The 19,856-nt window shown below is 57.5% G+C and overlaps 2 protein-coding genes and 1 long non-coding RNA gene across 8 annotated transcripts in view; 2 read left to right on the top strand and 1 right to left on the bottom strand.

Annotated features, from left to right (window-relative positions):
- Positions 1–11,189, top strand: part of CORO7 (coronin 7) — a 54,789-nt gene extending 43,600 nt beyond the window's left edge. For 3 of the 6 annotated variants that reach the window (XM_032461076.1, XM_032461080.1, XM_032461081.1), the window contains 19 exons: positions 3,313–3,367; positions 3,904–3,961; positions 4,040–4,185; positions 4,271–4,363; positions 4,509–4,640; positions 5,079–5,205; positions 5,570–5,745; positions 6,251–6,359; positions 6,469–6,555; positions 6,636–6,778; positions 6,852–6,956; positions 7,036–7,121; positions 7,865–8,006; positions 8,097–8,186; positions 8,783–8,899; positions 9,147–9,282; positions 9,690–9,781; positions 10,330–10,396; positions 10,537–11,189. In XM_032461076.1, coding sequence (XP_032316967.1) covers positions 3,313–3,367; positions 3,904–3,961; positions 4,040–4,185; positions 4,271–4,363; positions 4,509–4,640; positions 5,079–5,205; positions 5,570–5,745; positions 6,251–6,359; positions 6,469–6,555; positions 6,636–6,778; positions 6,852–6,956; positions 7,036–7,121; positions 7,865–8,006; positions 8,097–8,186; positions 8,783–8,899; positions 9,147–9,282; positions 9,690–9,781; positions 10,330–10,396; positions 10,537–10,835 — 2,260 coding nt within the window. In that variant the 3' untranslated portion in view covers positions 10,836–11,189. Of the gene's footprint in view, positions 1–3,312; positions 3,368–3,903; positions 3,962–4,039; positions 4,186–4,270; positions 4,364–4,508; positions 4,641–5,078; positions 5,206–5,569; positions 5,746–6,250; positions 6,360–6,468; positions 6,556–6,635; positions 6,779–6,851; positions 6,957–7,035; positions 7,122–7,864; positions 8,007–8,096; positions 8,187–8,782; positions 8,900–9,146; positions 9,283–9,689; positions 9,782–10,329; positions 10,417–10,536 lie in introns of all 6 variants that reach the window. The other 3 variants (XM_032461077.1, XM_032461078.1, XM_032461079.1) reach the window with 3 other exon arrangements.
- Positions 11,190–11,685: 496 nt separating this feature from the next.
- LOC116657664 lies at positions 11,686–12,542 on the bottom strand. The gene is made up of 2 exons (XR_004312861.1): positions 12,450–12,542; positions 11,686–11,819 (listed from the first exon to the last, which is right to left on the bottom strand). It is a non-coding gene; the product is annotated as an uncharacterized LOC116657664 (long non-coding RNA).
- An 84-nt stretch (positions 12,543–12,626) lies between these two features.
- PAM16 (presequence translocase associated motor 16) lies at positions 12,627–19,827 on the top strand. The gene is made up of 5 exons (XM_006179116.3): positions 12,627–12,759; positions 17,843–17,927; positions 18,684–18,820; positions 19,170–19,235; positions 19,672–19,827. The coding sequence occupies exons 1-5, from the start codon at positions 12,757–12,759 to the stop codon at positions 19,756–19,758; spliced, it is 378 nt and encodes a 125-aa protein (XP_006179178.1). The 5' UTR covers positions 12,627–12,756; the 3' UTR covers positions 19,759–19,827.
- Positions 19,828–19,856: the final 29 nt, after the last annotated feature.

The following is a 19,856-nucleotide window of genomic DNA, read 5'->3' as shown; positions in this document are numbered from 1 at the left end:
CTCGATTTCCTGAAGCATTTGAGTTTTGCAGTCAGTACTATGTGACTCCAGTCAGGCTGTCCTTGTGCCTCTGCCCTTGGGCCCTGTGTCCCTTGAGGCCCTCAGGAGGATCCACCCTGATTCTTCTCAAGGAACAGGACTTCCTGAAGCTTCTCACCTCTGGGGCCCATACTTGCTGATAGGGAGATCTCACCTGCCTCAAGGGTCCATCCCTCATCTCGATCTTGTGCCTGGACTCACACAGGCCATGCTCCTATCCATCCAGTTCAAGGGCAGTTTCCAGGAGACCCCCTTCCCAGTTTGTCCATCCTTTCCTCATATGGCTTCAAAGCACCCCCCGCCTTAGAACCTGCTTCTAAGGGAGCAAGGGAGTAGGGGCAGGGCTTGGTCCGAGGGGGTCTCCACTGCCCAGCCTGAGTGAGAGGCACAGATCCAGGGGACCTGGTCTGCTTTGGACCCATGGCAATGCCAGGATGTCTAGGTGGTGGGTCTGAGTGGGAGGGATGCACTGGCAGGGGAACCAGAGGAAGTCTCTTGAAGCAGCTTTTCCTAACAGGCACACACAGTGGTACTTCCTGTGCTAATTGAGCAGTATCAGGCAAGCTGATGGAATTAACAGGGGCTGACTCCTCCCCAACCTGACCCACCTGATATCACATTGTTCTGCATGTTCTGGGATGTGGGCTCTAGACCTCCCATGGCTTTGAGACCCCTAGACTCGGGTCAGAGCACTTCCCAGTGGCAGGCCCAGAGGCCAGCCCTCCCCCCCATGCCATGGCAGCAGGAGAGGTGCCTGTGCCAGCTCTTACCACCCCTGGCCCTGCGCCAGGTCAAAGCTTGGTTCTTCATTCCAGACCCAGACCTGGCTTGGCTCTCTTTACAAGGCCTGGGGTCAGGCCCGTGCCAGCTCTTGGCCAACCCTTGGGGCTGGGTGCCATGACCCCATTTCCTGGCCCGTGGCGGGCAGGATGCTCCTACTTGGCGGAGCTGCTCAGGTAGTTCTGCCTGAGGCAAGGAAGACTGGCCTGACCTGTCAGAGAAGCTAGCCCTGCCCTCTGTGACTTCCTGCCCCCGCACCCCCAGTGCCTGAGTCAGTGGGCCAGCCAGCTGGGGCTGATGGGGCAGGGGTGCAGGGAGGCCAGGTCCAGCCTCTTCAGGAGGTTGGTTTAGAGCATGAGTGAGCCATCAATACCGTGATGAAACCCACAGGCCCATTCCCCAGTTCTTGCCTAGGCAGAAGCAGGGTAACAGGAGTTCCTTCCCAGCCCACTTGCTCTCAGACCCTTGTTTTCACTCTTCCTGCCTGTCTCCACATGGTGACTTCTACTCAGCACAAATCTGACCCTGTCTCTCTTCACCTAAGATGTCCGATTTTTTCATTGCTCATCCAATAGAGGAAGGCAGAACTCCCCTTCTGATATACTAGGCCCCATTTTGTGTGGCCTCTACTCACCCCATCCTGAGCCTCAGCCCCTTACCCTCACTGCCCAGGTCACCAGCCATGTCATCCACTCCTGTTCCTCAAGCAGGCCGTGTACACAGTGCCTTTGCACATGCTGCTGTTTTTGCCTGGAACACACTCCCCTTGACATGGTTTATTTCTCCTTAATTTTTGTGTCATAAGGAACACCCCTCCCCTGCGGCCAGCCAAAGTCAGTTTCTTCTGCCCCTTGCTATGTGTCCTCAGAGAACTTTTCCTTCATATGTTTATCTGTGGAATTGTGTCTTCCTCCCACACTAGGCCGTGAGCTTCTGAGAACAGAGGTGGTGGGGTCTGTTCACTCATCTTTGGTCACACCTGCAGGTCTTGCTGAGGGCGGGGCACAGACCAGCTCACCAAAGGAATGAATGATTGTGGATGAAAGAGTGAGTGAGTGAAAGCCTGGTCAGAGCTGTGAAAGGACCTGCAACTGGCCCCAGTGGATCCAGTGTCAGTGTGGGGGACACCTGGGGTCACATGCCCACTTTGTCCCCCTGCCTGTCCCCTCCCCCATAGCAAGCAGTGGTCAGACCAGGTCAAGAGGGGCAGTTCTGAGCCCAGCTCATCCTACCGGGCCCCAGGTAATTAGAGGCTATGTTACTCACAGGTAACCGGCCCAGGGCACTCCAGGAAGCTGTGGAGACACCCGGGTCCCCACCCAGCTTCCCAGTCCACTCTGTAGCTCCCTTCCAGCAGGGTAGGGAGGGGAGGTGGGCAGCTAGCTGGGCAGGGGATGGGGTGGGCTGGGCCCTCTGTTGCCCGGAGGAGGGATGGAGGCAGCTGCCACAGATGGGTCACTTCTGACCACAGGGACCACAGTGAGGACAGGGTTCTGTTTGAGGGTGAGTGTCAGCATTGGGATGGGGTTCCTGGCCCACTGGTCCCTAGGGATGTAAGACCAAGACCAGAAGACCAGGAGCAGGAGACAAACAGATGAAGGCACGTGTCCAAGTTCTCCTGGGTGCCCCACTCCCCCAACCTCTGGGCCTGGAAGGCAGCACTCACAGGTCTGGGGGCTGCCAAGGGGCCCTGCTGGGCCTGGGAGGAGAAGGAGGAGTAAGTCCCTGGGCAGTGACTGGCTGTTGGCTGAGGCAGAAACCACAGAGCAACAGAGGCACTGGGGTCTTCCAGCCTGGGCTCTTGCTGCCAGCCTCCGCCCCGCCCCAGGGGCCCACCTCGGGAACAGGGGGTCAGAGAACCAACCTGGAGACCAGGCAAGCACAGCAGCAAATGAGCCCGGGCTCCCGGCCCCTGACCCAGGCTGGGGCATGGGGCTCAAAGACAGCGCTGAGGGGAGTTCTGAGCCTCATGTGCCATCAAGACACAGGAGCGGGGTGACTGAGGAGACGGCCCCCAAAGTTTACGGCAGCCCTGGGGCGCCCGGGCTGACTGTGTTGGGTGGGGATGGAGGGAGTCCCCGGTTCCAGCACCCTGCTTGACTTCCCGGGCCTGGTAGGCTGGCTGAGGAGGGACCAGGGACAGAGCATATGTGGGGGCTTCCTGGAGCTGCTGAGTCTGGGGAGGAGATCAGGGCTAAGCTGCAGAAAGAGGGGGCGGCTTGGCTGTGCCCGGGGTCCTGCACTGTCCTGCAGTGAAGCAGCTGGGCAGACGGAGGACCCTGGGAAAGGAAGAGTGGGATGTGGGGTGTGCTCAGCATGTCAGTAGCACAGGGAGAAGGGATAGAGGGCTGTGGGGGACGAGGCTGCAGGCACCTGGAGGAGCCACATCACTCCTGGCCACTGCTGAGCCAGGCTGAGGCCCTATCTGGGGTCATGAGGCTCACAGCCCACAATGGCTGCCTTCATCCCACGACTGGCCCTCTTTCCCCCTAGGTCTCTGATGCCCCTGCTGGACCTAGACTCCGGGCTCCTGGTCCTGGCAGGAGAGGTGAGCCCCTACACATGTAGTGTCCCCAGGGCTGGTGCCGTCATTTGCCAGGCCAGACCCCGACCTCTGACCTGGCCAGCCAGCTAGGAAAGTGGGGCTTGCAGGTTGCTATCCAGCCCCCAGGAAGGAGGAGCTAGAACAGGGTTGCTTGGGCTCCACCACCGTCAGGGGCTCCTGACGTCAAAGGCATGTGGGCCTCTAAGTCTCCATCCATGCAGTCGGGGTGAACGTAACTCCATAGAACGTCAGCTTCCTGAGGACGAGGCTGAGAACAGAGCAGAGTTTGCACACAAAAGGCACTTTGTAATACTAAATATATACCCCTGGTGCTCACTCTGTGCACAGTGATGATGAACTGGAGGAGCAGAGTCAGCCAAGGGCTCAGCTCAGTGCCCAGCACACGTCAGCACCCAACTGATGTCTGCCATGGCTCTGTGCCTCTGTCCTTGGGGAGGGAGGGGCAGCTGGAGCTAGAGCTGGGCAGCCCAGGCCACCAGCACGGTCAGTCAGCAGCACGTTTTTGGGGCTTGTTTCAGGGCGAGAGTCAGCTGTACTGCTACGAGGTTGCCCCCCAGCAGCCGGCACTGATCCCAGGTAAGTCCTGCTTTTCCGCCCCGTTGCCCCCTCCACTCCCACACCCACCCTGACTGTCCTCCACGGTGTCCCCAACAGTGACCCAGTGCCTCCTGGAGAGCGCGCTGCGAGGGGCAGCCCTTGTGCCCCGGCGGGCACTGGCTGTCATGGGTTGTGAGGTGCTCCGAGTCCTGCAGTTGAGTGACACGGCCATCATGCCCATCAGCTACCACGTGCCCCGCAAGGTAAGGGGTCCTGGGCGAGGGGCTGCGAGGGCCTGGAGGGCCCGGAGGACCCGACCTCACCAGCCATGTGCCTGTTTGCCCCTAGGCTGTGGAGTTCCACGAGGACCTATTCCCGGACACTGCAGGCTGTGTGCCTGCCTCTGACCCCCATGCCTGGTGGGCTGGGGACAACCGGCAGGTAGGACCAAGGCCTGGCTGACCACTCCCAGCCTCCACCACTGGCAGCACCGCACGCAGTCCAGTTGTGTGCCAACTCAGCTGCCGCGTATCCCCCATCCCCACCCCCGACTCCACCTGCCTTAACTGCTGGCCTCTCCTCACAGGTGCAGAGGGTCAGTCTCCACCCAGCCTGCCGGCCCCACCCCAGCTTCACTTCCTGCCTGGTGCCCCCTGCAGAGCCCACCCCTGATGCAGCCCAGCCTGCAGAGACGCCTGTGGGTGACTCGGACCCCAGCGTGAGTGCCAGGGTGGCCCCCCAAGCCTCCCCATTGTGGAGACCCCAAGTTAGGGCAGGAGTGTGTGGCCTGCTCAATGGTTTCCAGAAACACAAGAAGCATGAGTGAAGAAACTCAGTGTTCTCTAAATTGAGCAGACACTTAGAAAGGGAGACTATTACATGAAATCTAGATTTCTAGCTTCCCTTGAAAAATTGTAATCGCTCTGAGCCCAACCTCCCACAAAATCAGAAGCCAGCAGCTGTCACCTGTTGTCCCCTATACTGAAGCTCAGCTGCCCTCTATGTTACCACTGGCCCGTTGGCCTCTGCGACTGCGTCCCCACCCCACGTCCCACAATGGGGCTTCATGCCTGGCCCAATGTCCCAAAGCAGTGGATCCAGCACCTGCTTTTCTCTTTGGCCAACCACCCCCAACCTCAAAGGTACTTCTCCACAGGAGGGCTTCTCCTCCCCACCCAGCTCGCTGACCTCGCCCCCCACGCCCTCCAGCCTGGGGCCCTCGCTCTCCAGCACCAGCGGCATTGGCACTAGCCCCAGCCAGAGGTCCCTGCAGAGCCTGCTGGGTAAGCACATGGTGGGGGACTAACCCCCTGCCACAGAAGCCCCATTGGTCCCCACCCCAGCCAGCTTACTCTGTACTGCAGTCCTGCCTCCCCTCCTGGAGGAGCCACTTCCTTGTGAGACAAGGTGAGTCTCCTCTGTAAAAAGATGGCCTAGACATTCTGAGATACCTCCAGTCTCATTCCCAGGCACCATTCTGGGCGAGTTGTTTTGGCTGGACCAGCAGAGGCCCGGGCACACATCCTGCACGATCCTTTCCAGGGAGGAACAGGCAGCCCAGACACAGGGTCCTCCTGCAGGACAGCCCAGGGTAGGCAGGTAGGGCATTCTCACCTCACATGGCTTCGTGTCCCTACCGCCTGCCAGGCCCCAGTTCCAAGTTCCGGCACGCTCAGGGCACTGTCCTGCACCGAGACAGCCACATCACCAACCTCAAGGGGCTCAACCTCACCACGCCTGGCGAGAGCGACGGCTTCTGTGCCAACCGGCTGCGTGTGGCTGTGCCCCTGCTCAGCAGCGGAGGACAGGTGGCTGTGCTCGAGGTGAGGGGCCCCCTCCATATCCCTGCAGGATGCTGAGGGCATCAGGGCCCCCAACAGCTCACATTCTCGAAGCACAAACCGCTTGCCCAGCATCCCCCCTCATCCTCCCAGCTGCCCCATGCGGGGTGGGTGTGTGTGTGTGCATGTGTGTGTGCGCCACTCTTATCCCCATTTTACAGATGGGAGCAGTGAGGCACAGAGAGGCTCAGTAACTTAACAGGTCACATGCTGAATAGGTGGTGGAGCTAGGATTTGAACCCAGGCCACCTGAACCCCAAGCTTGAGCTCTTCCCACCACTCCATGCTGCCCCCCTCACTTTCTGGGGGCCTCACAGTTGGCAGTTGGGGCTCAGAGCACGAGGTAGCCGAGGCAGAGAGCCACCCAGTAGTGCGTCATTGGCTGCATAGGGCATGGGCCTAGGCATGCTGCTTACCCTGCAGCCCCTGGGGACCGGGCTCTTCTGCCTGTTTTTGATGGGCCTCGGGGTGGGGACACCTCCTACAGCTGCAGAAGCCCGGCCGTCTGCCAGACACAGCGCTGCCCACGCTGCAGAATGGTGCAGCCGTGACTGATCTGGCCTGGGACCCTTTTGACCCCCACCGCCTTGCCGTGGGTAAGGAAGCTGGGCGCTGGGCTTGAGGGAGGGTCCCGGGATCCTGAGTGGGGGCCAGGGAAGCCTGGGGGCCTTGGGTCCAGCAGTGATGAGCCTGCACTCTTGGCAGCCGGGGAGGACGCCAGGATCCGGCTGTGGCGGGTGCCCCCAGAGGGCCTGAAGGAGGTGCTCACCATACCTGAGGCTGTGCTCACAGGTTAGGTGGGCCCAGGTGGTGGCCAAGGGGTGGGCAATGGCTCCTGAGGGGCTCAGCGTCACCCCATGCCTCACCCCCAGGCCACACAGAGAAGATCTATTCTCTGCGCTTTCACCCGCTGGCGGCTGACGTGCTGGCCTCCTCTTCCTATGACCTCACTGTTCGGATCTGGGACCTTCAGGCTGGAGCCGAGCGGCTGAGACTACAGGGCCACAGGGATCAGGTAGAACAGCTTTAGGGGCAGCCCACCAGGCACAGGGCTATAGGCTGCTTCTCACATCCCCACCTGCCTCCAGATCTTTGGCCTGGCCTGGAGTCCCAATGGGCAGCAGCTGGCCACTGTCTGCAAGGACGGGCACTTGCGGATCTACGAGCCCCGGAGTGGCTCTGAGCCTCTGCAGGTGAGCAGGGTGGGCTGGGGATGGCCCTCAGACCTGGCGGGCAGCTCAGGGTTGGGCCTCATGTGCTGTATCCCGACAGGAAGGCCCAGGGCCCGAGGGGGCCCGTGGAGCCCGCATTGTCTGGGTGTGTGATGGTCACTGTCTCCTGGTGTCTGGCTTTGACAGGTGAGGACTTGGGGACCACCATTCCCATCCCCGGACTTGAGTAGCCACCTGTGTCCCCTCCCCCACATATACATACAGCTGTCAGGCATGCAGAAGCTGTCCCCACCCCTCACTTGGATGGGTGGGTGGGTGCATGGTTAGGTGGGTACGAGGGAGGGAGATGGGGAGGAATGCGTCAGCTGGGAGCCCAGCGGGATGAGAGCCATGCCTGCTGCAAGAAGCCCATGCCTGGTGGGGACCAGGTGAAACACACAAAACACAGAACCAAGCCTACTGGAGAGGTCTAATTGATGGACATCTGGGGCTCTGGAAGAAGGATCAGGGAGGCCTCCCAAGAAAAGTGTCATCTGAGCTGAGTCACAAAGGCGCTAGTAACCAGAGACCTGGGGGAGAGGGCATTCAACTCTGGGTGGAATGACCCAGAAGGTGACTAGCCTGGCTGGAGTGCAGGGTGTGGAGCAGAAGGTGGGGAGTAAAGACCAGACTTAGCCGTAGTGGCCACAGGGCAGGTGCTGGGGCCAGGAGTGAGAAGGCAGAGGTCAGGGAAGAGGCAGGGCAGCAAGTGATGAGGAGGTTGCATTAGGCCAGGGCGGTGGTTCTGAGGCTGGGTCAGGAAGGAGGGTGAGCAGAGGCCTCTCCCACCTGGAGGCCCTCAGGCCCCTGCCCCACAAGATCAGGGTTCTTGCCCTGCTCTAAGGACCTGCTTCTTCCCTCCTTCCCCCCTCTTCCCTCCACCCCCGTAGTCGAAGTGAGCGTCAGCTACTCCTGTATTCGGCTGAGGCCCTGGCCGGTGGTCCCTTGGCAGTGCTGGGGCTGGATGTGGCTCCCTCGACCCTGCTGCCCTGCTACGACCCGGATACCAGCCTGGTGCTGCTCACAGGCAAGGTGGGTCGGGGTGCACAGGCAGGGGTGTTGGGCAAGTGAGGTCGGGGAGAGGAGCTAGAGCTGGCTACCTCACTGTTGCCATCCCCGCAGGGTGACACCCGCGTGTTCCTGTATGAGCTGCTACCCGAGGCTCCCTTCTTCCTGGAGTGCAACAGCTTCACGTCTCCCGACCCCCATAAGGTGAGCTCCCTGGTCCGCCTTCCCTTGGTGAGACCACGGGCTCCTCGCCCTCTCATGGCCATGTGGGGAAGTGCAGGGGCCTGTGGGGTCTGCCGGTCCCTGGGCTGAGGTGTGCCCAGCAGCCCGCGGGAACTGGTTGTTAAACTCAACCATCATTAAAAATTAAACTATGTAAAGGTTAGGTTTTATGAACCTGCAAATAAGTTACATTAAAGACCAAGCCAATAGATACTTAATTTATCACTTCCTAATTATTTTACTTGATTTTACTATTGTCTGTACCGTTGAGGTTATTTACATGTGCCGGCAGAAATACCATATGGCGGGCTGCCACTGCGCGTCTCTTCCCAAATCTGCATTCACCTGGTCACGCCGGTGTGAAATTGACAACGGTGGGAGTTTTCACACCATGGAAATAGGCAAACGCTCCAAGTCAGGGTGTTTTTCTCAAAGCTGGTGGTTAAACATCACACCACTGTCCAGGGATAGGCCCTGGTCTGGTGGTCCTAAGTGAGGGGTCCTGGCACCCTGGGGGGCCGGGTGCCCAGCGTGAGCTCTGGACTCCAGCCCCAGCTCAGACTCCCCTGCTACCCCAGGGCTTCATCCTCCTGCCCAAGACAGAGTGCGAAGTACAGGAAGTGGAGTTTGCCCGATGCCTGCGACTTCGCCAGACCTCCCTGGAGCCTGTTGCCTTCCGGCTGCCCCGAGTCAGGGTGAGGTTGGGGCCCCAGCCCCATTCCCGGCCCCTGTCAGGGGCTTTGGGGCCTGACTTACCTTGTCACCAAACTGCCCTGCTCACTGCTCTTTGGGGCACCTGTCCTCCTTACTCTGCTGACATTCTGAAACTCAAGGAAGCCCCAGATGGGGTCTGGGGTCTTGCCATGCCCCCCTCCCTATGGATGCCTCTGCCCTGGGTCTCTGGTTGGTTCCTCAGGGTAGCCCCTTCCTCCCTCTCTGCAGAAAGAATTCTTCCAGGATGACGTGTTCCCAGACACAGCCGTGAGCTGGGAGCCAGTGCTCAGTGCTGAGGCCTGGCTGGGAGGCGCTAACGGGCAGCCCCGGCTTCTCAGCCTGCAGCCGCCAAGCATGACTCCAGGTAGGATGGGGTGGGTGTGGCCAAGTATGAAGCAGGGGAGTGGGTAGGGGGTAGACAAAGGGGCAAAAGGCCCAAGTCTGACCCTCCTTTCCTGCTGGCACACAGAAACCTCTAGTGCTCCCAGGGATGAGGTGGCTGCACTCTGGGCTCAGTCTGAGGCCCTGGAGTTCAGGGCCCAGGCTCTGTCTTTCCATCACAAGCCCCCACCCGCAACACATGTGCACAAGTGCACACTCACACAGCCTGGTGCCCAGGACAGGCCTTGTGAACCAAGGGTGGAGTGGCTGTTAATGCCACCTCTAGAGTCTCTGCCATAGAATCCCCTAGGGGCTAGTACCAAAGGGTTGGGCTAGGAGCTCCCCTCACAGGGACTCTGATGCTTGGCACTTGTTCCTGTCCCGCTGCAGTGAGCCAGGCCCCGCGTGAAGCTCCTGCCCGGCGGGCCCCACCCTCAGCACTCTACCTAGAGGAGAAGTCAGACCAGCAGAAGAAGGAAGAGGTAGGCGTGGGAGAGGGCTGGCTGCTGGGGACACGGGGTCCTGGCTGCACCTGGTGATTGCCCTTCAGTTCTCTAGTCCAACCCAGATTGGGACAGGAGCTGGTGTCACCCACCTCTCATTTAGACAGTTTAAGGGGAGACATTCCAAAGCCCTGAGCTGACTGCAGCTACCCCCAGGACACAGGGCTTGGGAAGCCAGGGAAAGGCAGAGAGGGACCCCAACCTGGCCTGGCCCAACCCAACCAGATCCAAGTGCGCTTGGGACCCTGGTGCATATTTGAGCCTCTGAAGCAATATGCAGAGACAGCTGCCCTGTGACTCTGATGCTCCATGTTCCAGTCTCTCTGTCTCTGGCTCCCCCATCTCTGTTGAGATGTCTTTTTTGCAACAAAAACCATCAACTTTGTTGGGGCTCTAATGAAAATGACTCTTCCACACCTTTAACCTTGTTCCACAATCTTGAACCCTGTGGTTCAAACTGGGATCTGACATTCTTGGGGTCGCAAGTCCTCTTTCCTTCTGACCCCTTCCCTCGCCCACTCTCCCAGCTGCTGAGTGCCATGGTGGCGAAGCTGGGGAGCCGGGAGGACCCTCTCCCACAGGATTCCTTCGAAGGTGTGGACGAGGACGAGTGGGTGAGTGCATGAGTGGGCCGCAGCATCCCATCCATCCCTCCCTCACTCACCTCTGCAGCATGCACCACCCCTTCCCCAGGCCCTCTCAGCTCCCTCCCACGTCTTGGTTTATCTCCCCAGGACTAGCCTGCCCACCAGCCACCTCTAGCCTCACCTGCTGCCACCTCCTAGAACCACCTGGTGCCCCTTGTACACCTCACGTCTCACCTTCAAACTGGAAGATGCCTCTTGGCCCTGGCACACCTCATCCTGGAAGCCCTGGCTTCCTTTGGGTCTTGGGCACCTCCATGTCCTCTGGGCTGGGCCCTGCTGCAACTCCCATGGATTGTCCGCATCTTTGCTTTTTCTGGGACCGACTGCTTCTCAGCTGCCTGCTAGCATGTGGAGCCAGGGGCGTATGGGTGCGGATGGGGGCTTAGTGGCATGTCCCTGGGCAGGCGCTGGGCTCCCTGTCCCCTCACTCTGACCTGAGCTGGTCCCAGCTTGAGCTGGCTTCGCCCAGCACCTTCAAATATTACATGCCGTCTCATCTTGCCTGCTGTTCCAGTTCCGGTCAAGGGCTTAGGGGGCTGGCCCCCCGCCAGGCCGCTTGGAGCAGCACCAGCCTCAGGGGCCTGGGACCAGTCACTCTGCTCCCCAAGCTTGAAGCCAGGAGGAATATAGGCATCACAGAGATGATAGCCCAATTGGCAGGGTGGTGTGAGCCCTGCAGGGACCACCAGCCTGCATGTGCCCTTGATGTTTTCAGCAATTAAACTTTTCTAAGCTGGCCACCTCTTGTGCTGTTGTAGTCTCTGGGCTGGCTGGAAGGGGAAGAGGACAGGAGTATGGGTGAGGGTGGTTTGGCCCTGGGCTCCCCTTTGTCCCAGGCCTCATCACTTTGCTCCTGCTGGGAGTTCATTCATTCATCCAACACATTCGTATCCAGCAGGGCTCTGGATGGTAGCTACTGTAATGAACAAGGCTTCTCAAGGCAGTTAGTATAGTCTCTCTATGCAGTGGGGAGCCAGACCGTATGCAAATAAGCAAATAGTGTGAGGTGAGCTGTAAAGTAGATAAATTGCATGAAAGGGCAACTGGGATGTGGGGGGAAACAGTAGTCAGGGTCTGAGAACCAACATTTAAGCTGAGAGCTATGACCTGAAGGCCACGAAGCCATGGAGAGACCCCTGAGAACACTGAAGACAAAAGGAAGGATAGCCTGGGCGCTGAGGGAAGGAAGAATTTGGAGAGTTGAAGGAAAGGAAAGAAGGCCAGTGATCCAGAGCATAGTATGAGGCAGCCCGACTTTCATTAATTCAAGCAAACGTTTGTTGAGTGCCTTCTGTACCAGCCAGTCTTCCAGGTGCTGATGTCCAGGAGTGGAGAAGAGGTAAAAGTCCTGCCCACCAGGAATCCACATTCTAGTAGGAGGGAAGATATAATAAACATAAAAATGAATGAATGATATAATGTAGAATATGATAAGAGCTTTAGAAAAAAATTAGGAGGGATCAAGAATAGAGGTTTAAACCACGAAAAGACCATCTATAGTATGATTCCCGTTTCTGTGAACATCCAGAGCAGACAAATCCAGAGGCAGGAGGCCAGTTGGTTGCCAGGGGCTGGGGGTGGAGGAAATGGGCATGGAATTTGTTTTAGGGGGGACAAAGATGTTCTGGAAATAGTGATGGTTGCACAACTATGAATACACTAAAAAGCACTGAACTGTGCATTAAAGTGAATTGTATGGTGTGTGAATTCTCAATAAAGCTGGTATTAGAAAAGCAAAGAAATGGAGGACACATGGCAGCGTTGGTGGGTCAGGGTGGGCCTCCCTGAGAAGGTGACATTTGAACAAAGACTTGGAGGAGGGAGAGAGCCCTCCTTTCCAGACAGAAGGAAGCTGGACTGAAACCTATTTTGAAGTTTTCTGTTTTCTTAAATATTTGTGAGAGTTTGGCACCTTCTTATGTTTGTGAGGTGTTGTATGCTTATTGCATATCTTTTAGTCCCAAATATTTTGGCAAAATGAAGAGAATTCTCTGCCCTACCTGTGATCGAGGTTATTTTGCAGCTCCTAGCGCCCCAGGAAAAGCATTGTGACCGCCCATCATCAGCTCCCCTCGGTCTTCGAGCGCCGGAGGCTGACAGGCCCCGCCTCCGGAGGCCACGCCCCAACACCGCCCAGGCCCCATATTTCTCCGCCCACACCCCGCCCTCCATGGTTGAGGCAACGCGCATGCCCTGCGCACGCGCTTTTTGGAGCTTTCCTTGACCTCTGACCCACCGGCAGCCCATGAGTCGGGACTGCTGGACCAGGAAGTCGGAGCCCGGGCACCCAGAGGCAGAACGGCCGCCATGGTGAGGCCCGAGTGAGGGAGGGGACGGGGGCCGTTTCGGGACGGGGGCGAGGAGTTCCGGCCAGGCTGCGGGAGCTGTGCGCCCTCTGCTCGCCTGGCGGGAAACGGGGACCGAGGCGGGCGCTGGCGGCCGCGGGGTCAGGGAGAGCTACCTGGCTGGAAGGCAGGGCGGCCCTGGCAGGCCGGAAAATGCACAGCAGGTGAGGTGGCCGTGTGCGCCAGACACGTGCGAGCAGCCCAAGGTGGAGGCTAGTCCGGCCCGCGAGCCCCTGCTCTGTCCCAGACCTTTTGGTGATTTATGGTGTCACCCCATTACTGTCCCCATTTAAAAGCTGGTGAAACGGGCTCCGGGACTGTCGCAGGAAAGTGGCAGAACTGGGACTTGAACCAGGCCCCGCGACACCGAAAACTGAGCGTTCCTGGGGTACCATTGGTGCCCAGAGCCAGCCCACAGATCTGGGCCACACTGGCTGGGTCAGGTCACCTGGGGACCTTTAAAAGTGCAGGGTCCTGAGCTCTGTGCCTGGAGGTTCTCTCTCTTTGTGTAAGTTCCCCAAGTGATTTGGGACAGCCGGTTTGGGCAGCCACTTCTTAACTGATAGTGATGAGGTGAGAGCTTACAAAATGCCAGGCCCTGAGCTGAGGCTTTTGTAGATTCCTCTTTAATTCTCATGATGTCAGTGCTTTCATTGTCCCCATTTTACAGATAAGCAACCCGAAGCTCAGAGCATCTGACTCCTCCAGGGTCGCTCATCCCGTTTTGAGCCCAGCTCCTTCTGTGTCCTGAGACTACTTACTTAGCACCACATTGTTCCTGCCTTGAGATAGTCGCTGCCATTTTCTCAGGACCCTCCCTGACGTGGGTCTTTCACACACATTCACACGTTGTGTAACGCAGAGTCACCCTTGAGGGCTGAGTAAAATGTGGCTCTGGAGGAGTTTGTACCTTTAAGGAGAAAGACTAGTCTTTAAAATAGGACAGTGTGACAGTGTATTAATAGGACAAGAAAGAGTGCTATGGGAGGGTAAAAGTGGGAGGAGCCTGGGAAGATTTCACTCGGGAAGGGGGGTGACATGAGCTAAGTCTTGAAGGATGTTGGTCTTTGACTCAGTATCAGAGTAGGAAGGACAAGAGTCAGGGTTAGTGGGTATGGAGTTTTTTGGAAGGATAATGAAAATGTTCTGGAATTACCGATAGTCATTACACAGCTCTGTGACTATTCTAAAGCACTGGATTGTTCACCTGAGAAAAGTGACCTTGTATGGTGTATGAATTCAGAGCTACAGGACTTTGGGGTAAAGAAGGAGTGCTGATCTGGGAGTTGATGGTGTGGCTGCACGACTTGTGAAGAGTGGTGAGGGGAGAGGAAGCTGAAGTCATTTGTAGCCAGACAGCTTGCGATGATGAGCTGGGGGGAGCGCGGACTTCACTGGTGGTGGCTGTGGCATTGGTGGAGAATCGTGTGTGTTGTGGGGGGATGGCCAGAGCCCTCCTTCAGCAGAGGGAGTGTGAGACACTTGGAAACCTCGTCAAACCTCGTCCCCTTCATTCAAACGTGTATTGGGCACCTGCTGTGCTAGCCACTGCCTGGCCCCTGGGTATATCATGGCACATGTGACAGTCGTGGTCCTGACCTCCCTTCTGCCTAGTTATGATGCCAGCAGCTGTTTTCAGGGGCCTTGGGTGGAAAGAGCCCCCTTTCTGTCTCCGTGCGTCCTTGAGAAGGGGTTGAGTCAGTGGCCATGACTCGGAGCTCAAGGAACTGTGCCTCGAAGGGAACGTTGCACGTCCGTCTGTCCAAAGCCAGGCTCCCTTCCTGATGCACTTGACATGGGATAAACTGCATTCCTGAGTGCTTCCCAACCTCCCCTCACCCCACTGCCTGTGGTCCTTTGCCCCAGCTGCAGGGCTTTGGTCCTGCTTTGGGCCACATTGCTCCCCAGACAGGAAAGCATGTGCCGTCCTCAGTGTCCCAGTCCTATGGCTCTGTCCTCTGCTCCTTGACCATCAGCTTGGCCTGAATTGGATGCCCTGTCAGCCAGTTGCTCTTGCCAAGGGTCTTCAAGCCCAAGTGTCAGTCAGTGGGCTGTGGGGTGTTTTAGGGCTTTCTGGGAGAGGCCTCAGCTGGTGGCTGTCTTCATCTCCTGTGGTAGCTGCAGCTGGCAGAACTGTGCCCCCCCGAATCATCAGCTCTGAGCACAACAGACCCACAGCTGGCACTCAGCAGGCATCTGGGTGTTGAGTAGGTGGGTGAGAGGCTTGGCTGCGCCTCTGATCTCCACACCATTCAGCACCAGGCAGGATCTGGTCTGGAAGCAGAGCAGCTGTTGAGCTGCTCTGGACCTGCCACTATCAGCCTGTCCACTTGGTTTAATTTGCCTTGCCTTCTGAGGCCTCGCAGCCCTCCTGTGAGGAGGATATTATTCTGAAGAAAACTGAAGATCAGAGAAGTTGAGTGATCTGCCCAGGGCCACACAGCTGGCAAGAAGCGAAGCTAGGATCCAGGTTATGTCAGCCTGACTAAAGCAGCCTTCTCACTCCTCACCCACACGGCCTCTATCTAGCTCCTTGGGAATGTAGCCCAGTGTTGTGATTCCTCAGCCTCTCCCCTGAGGAGTCAGAGGACCTATCAAATGAGCAGCTGTGTTGGGAGCAGCTTTGTTCCTCCATGATGCCTGGCCATTGCCGGCTTTGTGAAAAACAGAGCAGTTGTAAATGAAAACCAACATTTATTTATTGTTTCATCATGCTCTGTGTCTGACACTTTAAAAGCATTATCTCATTTAATACCTGTGGCAGCCCTATTGTTGGTCCCATTTTACAGGAGAGGAAACTGAGGCTCGGGGAAACTGGGAGCTTGTCCAGGGCGCACAGCTAGGATTTGCACACAGATGATCTCAAAGTTTGCCTGTGTAACCACTACTTCACTGCCTCCCCCAAGAGATGCCTTCCAGGGACCCTTGGTGGCTGCAGTGGGCCAACAGACAGCTCCCTTGGATGGCTGGGGTAGTCTCTGAAGCTTTGCAGGATAGCCTAGCCTGCCCCGCAACCATGGAGCTCTGGCAGCAGGAACCACAGGCTGTTGTGCAGGGGGTGTTGAGGGAGCTGTCCAATGACAGCTTCTGCTCCTCGTGTTCATTATGTAGCAACAGTCACGCTCTGGGTGGAGAAGTAAATGCCTGAGTACAAGGCAGTGTGACGATGGGGCTCCACACAGGTGTTGCAGCAGAAGGAGGTGCTCTGAGGCCTGACAGGAGGTCCAGAACAAGGGAACCCTTGGAGTCACCTGCTGGCCAGTCAGACTCTCTGTCCCTCAGGAGGACCAGCTGTCCATCTCAGAGCCTCCTGTCCCACTTGGGAGAGGCTTTAGGCAAGGAGGGGGGTTGGGGGGAAGAAGCCAGGTGAGACTTCCAATGTGCAAAGGATCCTCATTTGTCTACACCACAGCCCACCTGGCTGCGGCCCCGCCCCTCCCTCTGATCTCTGGAGAGTCTTCACAGAAAGCAGCTTTGCTTTCTGTTGTGAAATACAAGGCTTATGAAATCTAAGCCCACTTCCCATTTATTAATTCCCACTAATGGCACAGAACCACATCCTGCCCTGCCCATTAGAGAGGCCAGCAAGGCCAGGTCTGGAGTCTGGATTCCACTGGAATCTGATGAGTCCCTCTTCAGCCTCAGGGTTGGGTTCTGATCCTTGTCATGTTCAGTCGCCCTCCCTGCAGACCCTGGGATCCTGTGTGAGGTGGGCAGCCTGGGGGTGCAATGGCTGATAGCACTGGCTGTGGGTTTTCTGCCCACCTTCTCCCAGGTTCTAGCTGTGTGTCCTCAGGTTGGTCACTAAACTCCTCTGTGTTTCAGTGTCTTGAGTTGTTGGGATTAAAGTGCACAATGAATAGAGTATGTTTGGCACAGCACTTGATACCTTGGCTAAATCAGTACTTGTTGACGGATAGGAAATCTTAACTATAAAAGAGTATGAAGAAGGGAAACCACCAAGATGTGCCATGTGAGCAGTGGTGACCTGCAGTGAGCGCTCTCCCAGTGTCCTTTCTGCGCCCACTTCACACACACGTGCTGTCTGTTTGTAATACTTGTAATCTTTGATCGCTGTAAGATCTGTATGTCTTCCATGTCAGCCGCCTCCCTCATTTTACCTCTTACTATTTACAAGTCCCTGGGCTCCTGGCTGCTCCCAGGCATCCCTTACACTCTCCCCCAGTTTGGACTCACTCTTGTCCCTCTGCCTAGGAAGTGCCTGTATTCCCGTCATAATTCCACCTGCCCAGGAGAAGTGCTGTTGCCTGCCAGAGTCTCCATCTTGTTCCTGGGGTGTCCCTCTGTTGCCTTTCCGCGCCTCTGGTCACACCTGATGAGATGCCCCACTTGCCTCCCTGGTGCATTGGGTCATGTAGTCTTGGGGTAGAAGACCCTGTGGTGCGCTGCGGTGGAGGACTTCCCACAGAGCTGGGTCCTGTGTATCTTCGTGGTCCCAGTGCCAACTCTCAGGAAGCCTCTGCGTGAAGGAGTGAGCTGGTAACAGGGGAGGGACCTGGTCTCCCTCATCACTTGGTCCCTGCCGAGTTTGTCTAAATGCCTGCCTAGTGGGCTTTGCTCCTTGAAGACGGAGGGTGTTTTACTCTTGTTGTGTTGAATAGAATGGATTTGAATAGTGTTGGGAGTGTTAGAATGGCACTGCCTTTCCCCACCAGTAAAGTGAAGGTCAGACCAGCCAAGCTCCGACGCACAGGCATTGGCCTGCAGTGGCAAGGTGAGTGGTGAGTCTGGGGCCAGCCCCAAGTTCTGGCTCCTGGGCCACTTTGCCTTGGCTCCTGTTCACCTCTTCTGAAGGCCGAGGGAGAGTCCCATCTGCTTCCTGGGACTCTCAGGTTTACCCCTAGCCTGCTGTCCCGTGAGCCACCCAGAGCAGCAGCTTATCGGAGTGCTTTGGAGAAATTGGCCTATGGTCTGAGCTTCCTTCCCTCAGCTCTTCAGAAGCCTGGCCACTTAGCCACCGTGTCCGGGGTCCATCTCTGGGGGCCCTGAGAATGCGGCCTGCTAACAGGTGCCTGCTCTGCCCACAGGCCAAGTACCTGGCCCAGATCATTGTGATGGGCATGCAGGTGGTGGGCAGGGCCTTCGCTCGGGCCCTGCGGCAGGAGTTTGCAGGTAAGTGCGGACCCTGATTCCTTGGGCTGGGAGCTCCTGCCTGGGTCAGATTTTCCCCGTAGCTATAGGCGCCTTATACTGGGCCGGCTGTGAATGCAGGGACCCTCTGGGGTGGGGTTCAGGCAGCTTGCGGGGCCTGGGGCACTTCCTGTTGGGGGCAGTACTGGACTTTGGGACCTTCCCATGAAAGGGAGACCTGGTGGAGCATTTAGCCAGGAGTCGGCACACTGGTCACCTGTTCTTGTAAATAAAGTTTTATTGGAACACAGACACACCCTCCAGCTGCTTTCAAGGTAGAGAGTTCAGTAATTGCAACACAGACTAATTGGCCAGCAAAGCTAAAATACTGATTTATTCTTTGACCCTCTAAGAAAAGTGTACTGGCTCCTGAATCCTAAGATTGTTGAAAGGGAAGAGGTCATCCGAGGCAGCCTCCCTGGTGGCCTAGGCAACCGTAGGGCAGCTGGGGCTCAACAGCTATGCCACCCCTCCCACGACGTCACTCTGCTCCCCAACTTACTATACGCCCAGGATAAGGGGGCACAGGAGAGACGAGGGCAGGATCATCCTGTGGTCTGATGCGGGGTGTGACCAGACCCTGCCCCTGCTCTCCAGGAGGCGGAAAATCTGTCCTCACTTCACCACCCCCAACCTCGTACCCCAACAGTCCACTCCTGGAGAGGAGATGCCCCCTTGAAAGGCCCAGGGGAGCTCCTGGCTATTGAGGGCTGAGTGCTCACCCATATGTCCCCACAGCCAGCCGGGCAGCAGCTGATGCCCGAGGCCGCGCCGGACACCAGTCTGCAGCTGCCTCCAACCTCTCGGGCCTCAGCCTCCAGGAGGCACAGCAGATTCTCAACGTCTCCAAGCTGAGCCCTGAGGAGATCCAGAAGGTGAGGCCTCCAGGCCAGCTCTGAGACAGGGAGAACAGAGAGGGGGGTGAGGAGGAGGCTGGCTGAAGGGCCAGCAGTGCAGGCTCTGCTGCAGCCAGCTGGTACTTGAACTTGCGGAGCCACTGTCACTTGGTGTTTAAGCCCAAGGCAGCAGTGGCAGAGATGGGGAGCCCCTCCCTCAGTGGGCACCTGTCCCCTTCTCTGTCCTTAGCCATTGCAGCAGCTTCCTGTGTTGTAGCGGGGCAGGGATGTTGAGCCCTTTCGCTTTCCTCCTTTGTCATCTCCTAGCTTCCCCTGCCTCTGTAACCCAGAGACTGCACACCCTCTCACCGTCTCCCCTCCTCTGCAGAACTACGAACATCTGTTCAAGGTGAACGATAAATCCGTGGGTGGCTCCTTCTACCTACAGTCAAAGGTGAGTGCTGGGAGAAGGGCCTCTTCTCATGGTTGGGGACCCTCATTTCTAGGCAGTTCAGAGCTTGGCAGGGAGAGAGGTGTTCCAGGCTCAGGGAGGCCCCCCTAAACTGCTAGTCCCTCAGGCTGCCTGCTCCACAGGGCTTTGTTGGCCAGAGCCCTGTGTCATCCTGGACTTTGGTCCTCCCAGCAGCCGTGGCTTTGAAGGAACAGGACCACTAGCTGGTGGGGTGCTAGAACCAGCTCAGCTCCCTGGAGTCACTATGCCCTGGGCGCTGTCTCCCTGGAGAGGGGGCCCCCAGAACCCCCTCTCTGTTTATATTCCACTCAAGCTGTTAACTCTGACCTGCCTGCTACTCTCCAGGGACTCCCAGCTGGAGCTGGACCTGGGAAGGGAAGGGCCGCCCTCCCTAACTTACTTGTGACTCCCTCCCCAGGTGGTCCGAGCAAAGGAGCGCCTTGATGAGGAACTCAGGATCCAGGCCCAGGAGGACAGAGAGAAAGAGCAGCCACCCAAAACGTGACCACTCGGCTCCTCCCACCCACCCCGCCCACTGCCTCTAATTTATAGCTCGATAATAAATGTCTTTTCCGCATTTCTTGAGTGCACACATCCAGATTC

This window comes from Camelus ferus, chromosome 18 (genome assembly GCF_009834535.1).
Source record: "Camelus ferus isolate YT-003-E chromosome 18, BCGSAC_Cfer_1.0, whole genome shotgun sequence".
Taxonomy (NCBI): Eukaryota; Metazoa; Chordata; class Mammalia; order Artiodactyla; family Camelidae; genus Camelus; species Camelus ferus.
The sequence above is the reverse complement of the archived record's forward strand: the minus strand, read 5'-3'. Positions and strand labels throughout refer to the sequence as shown.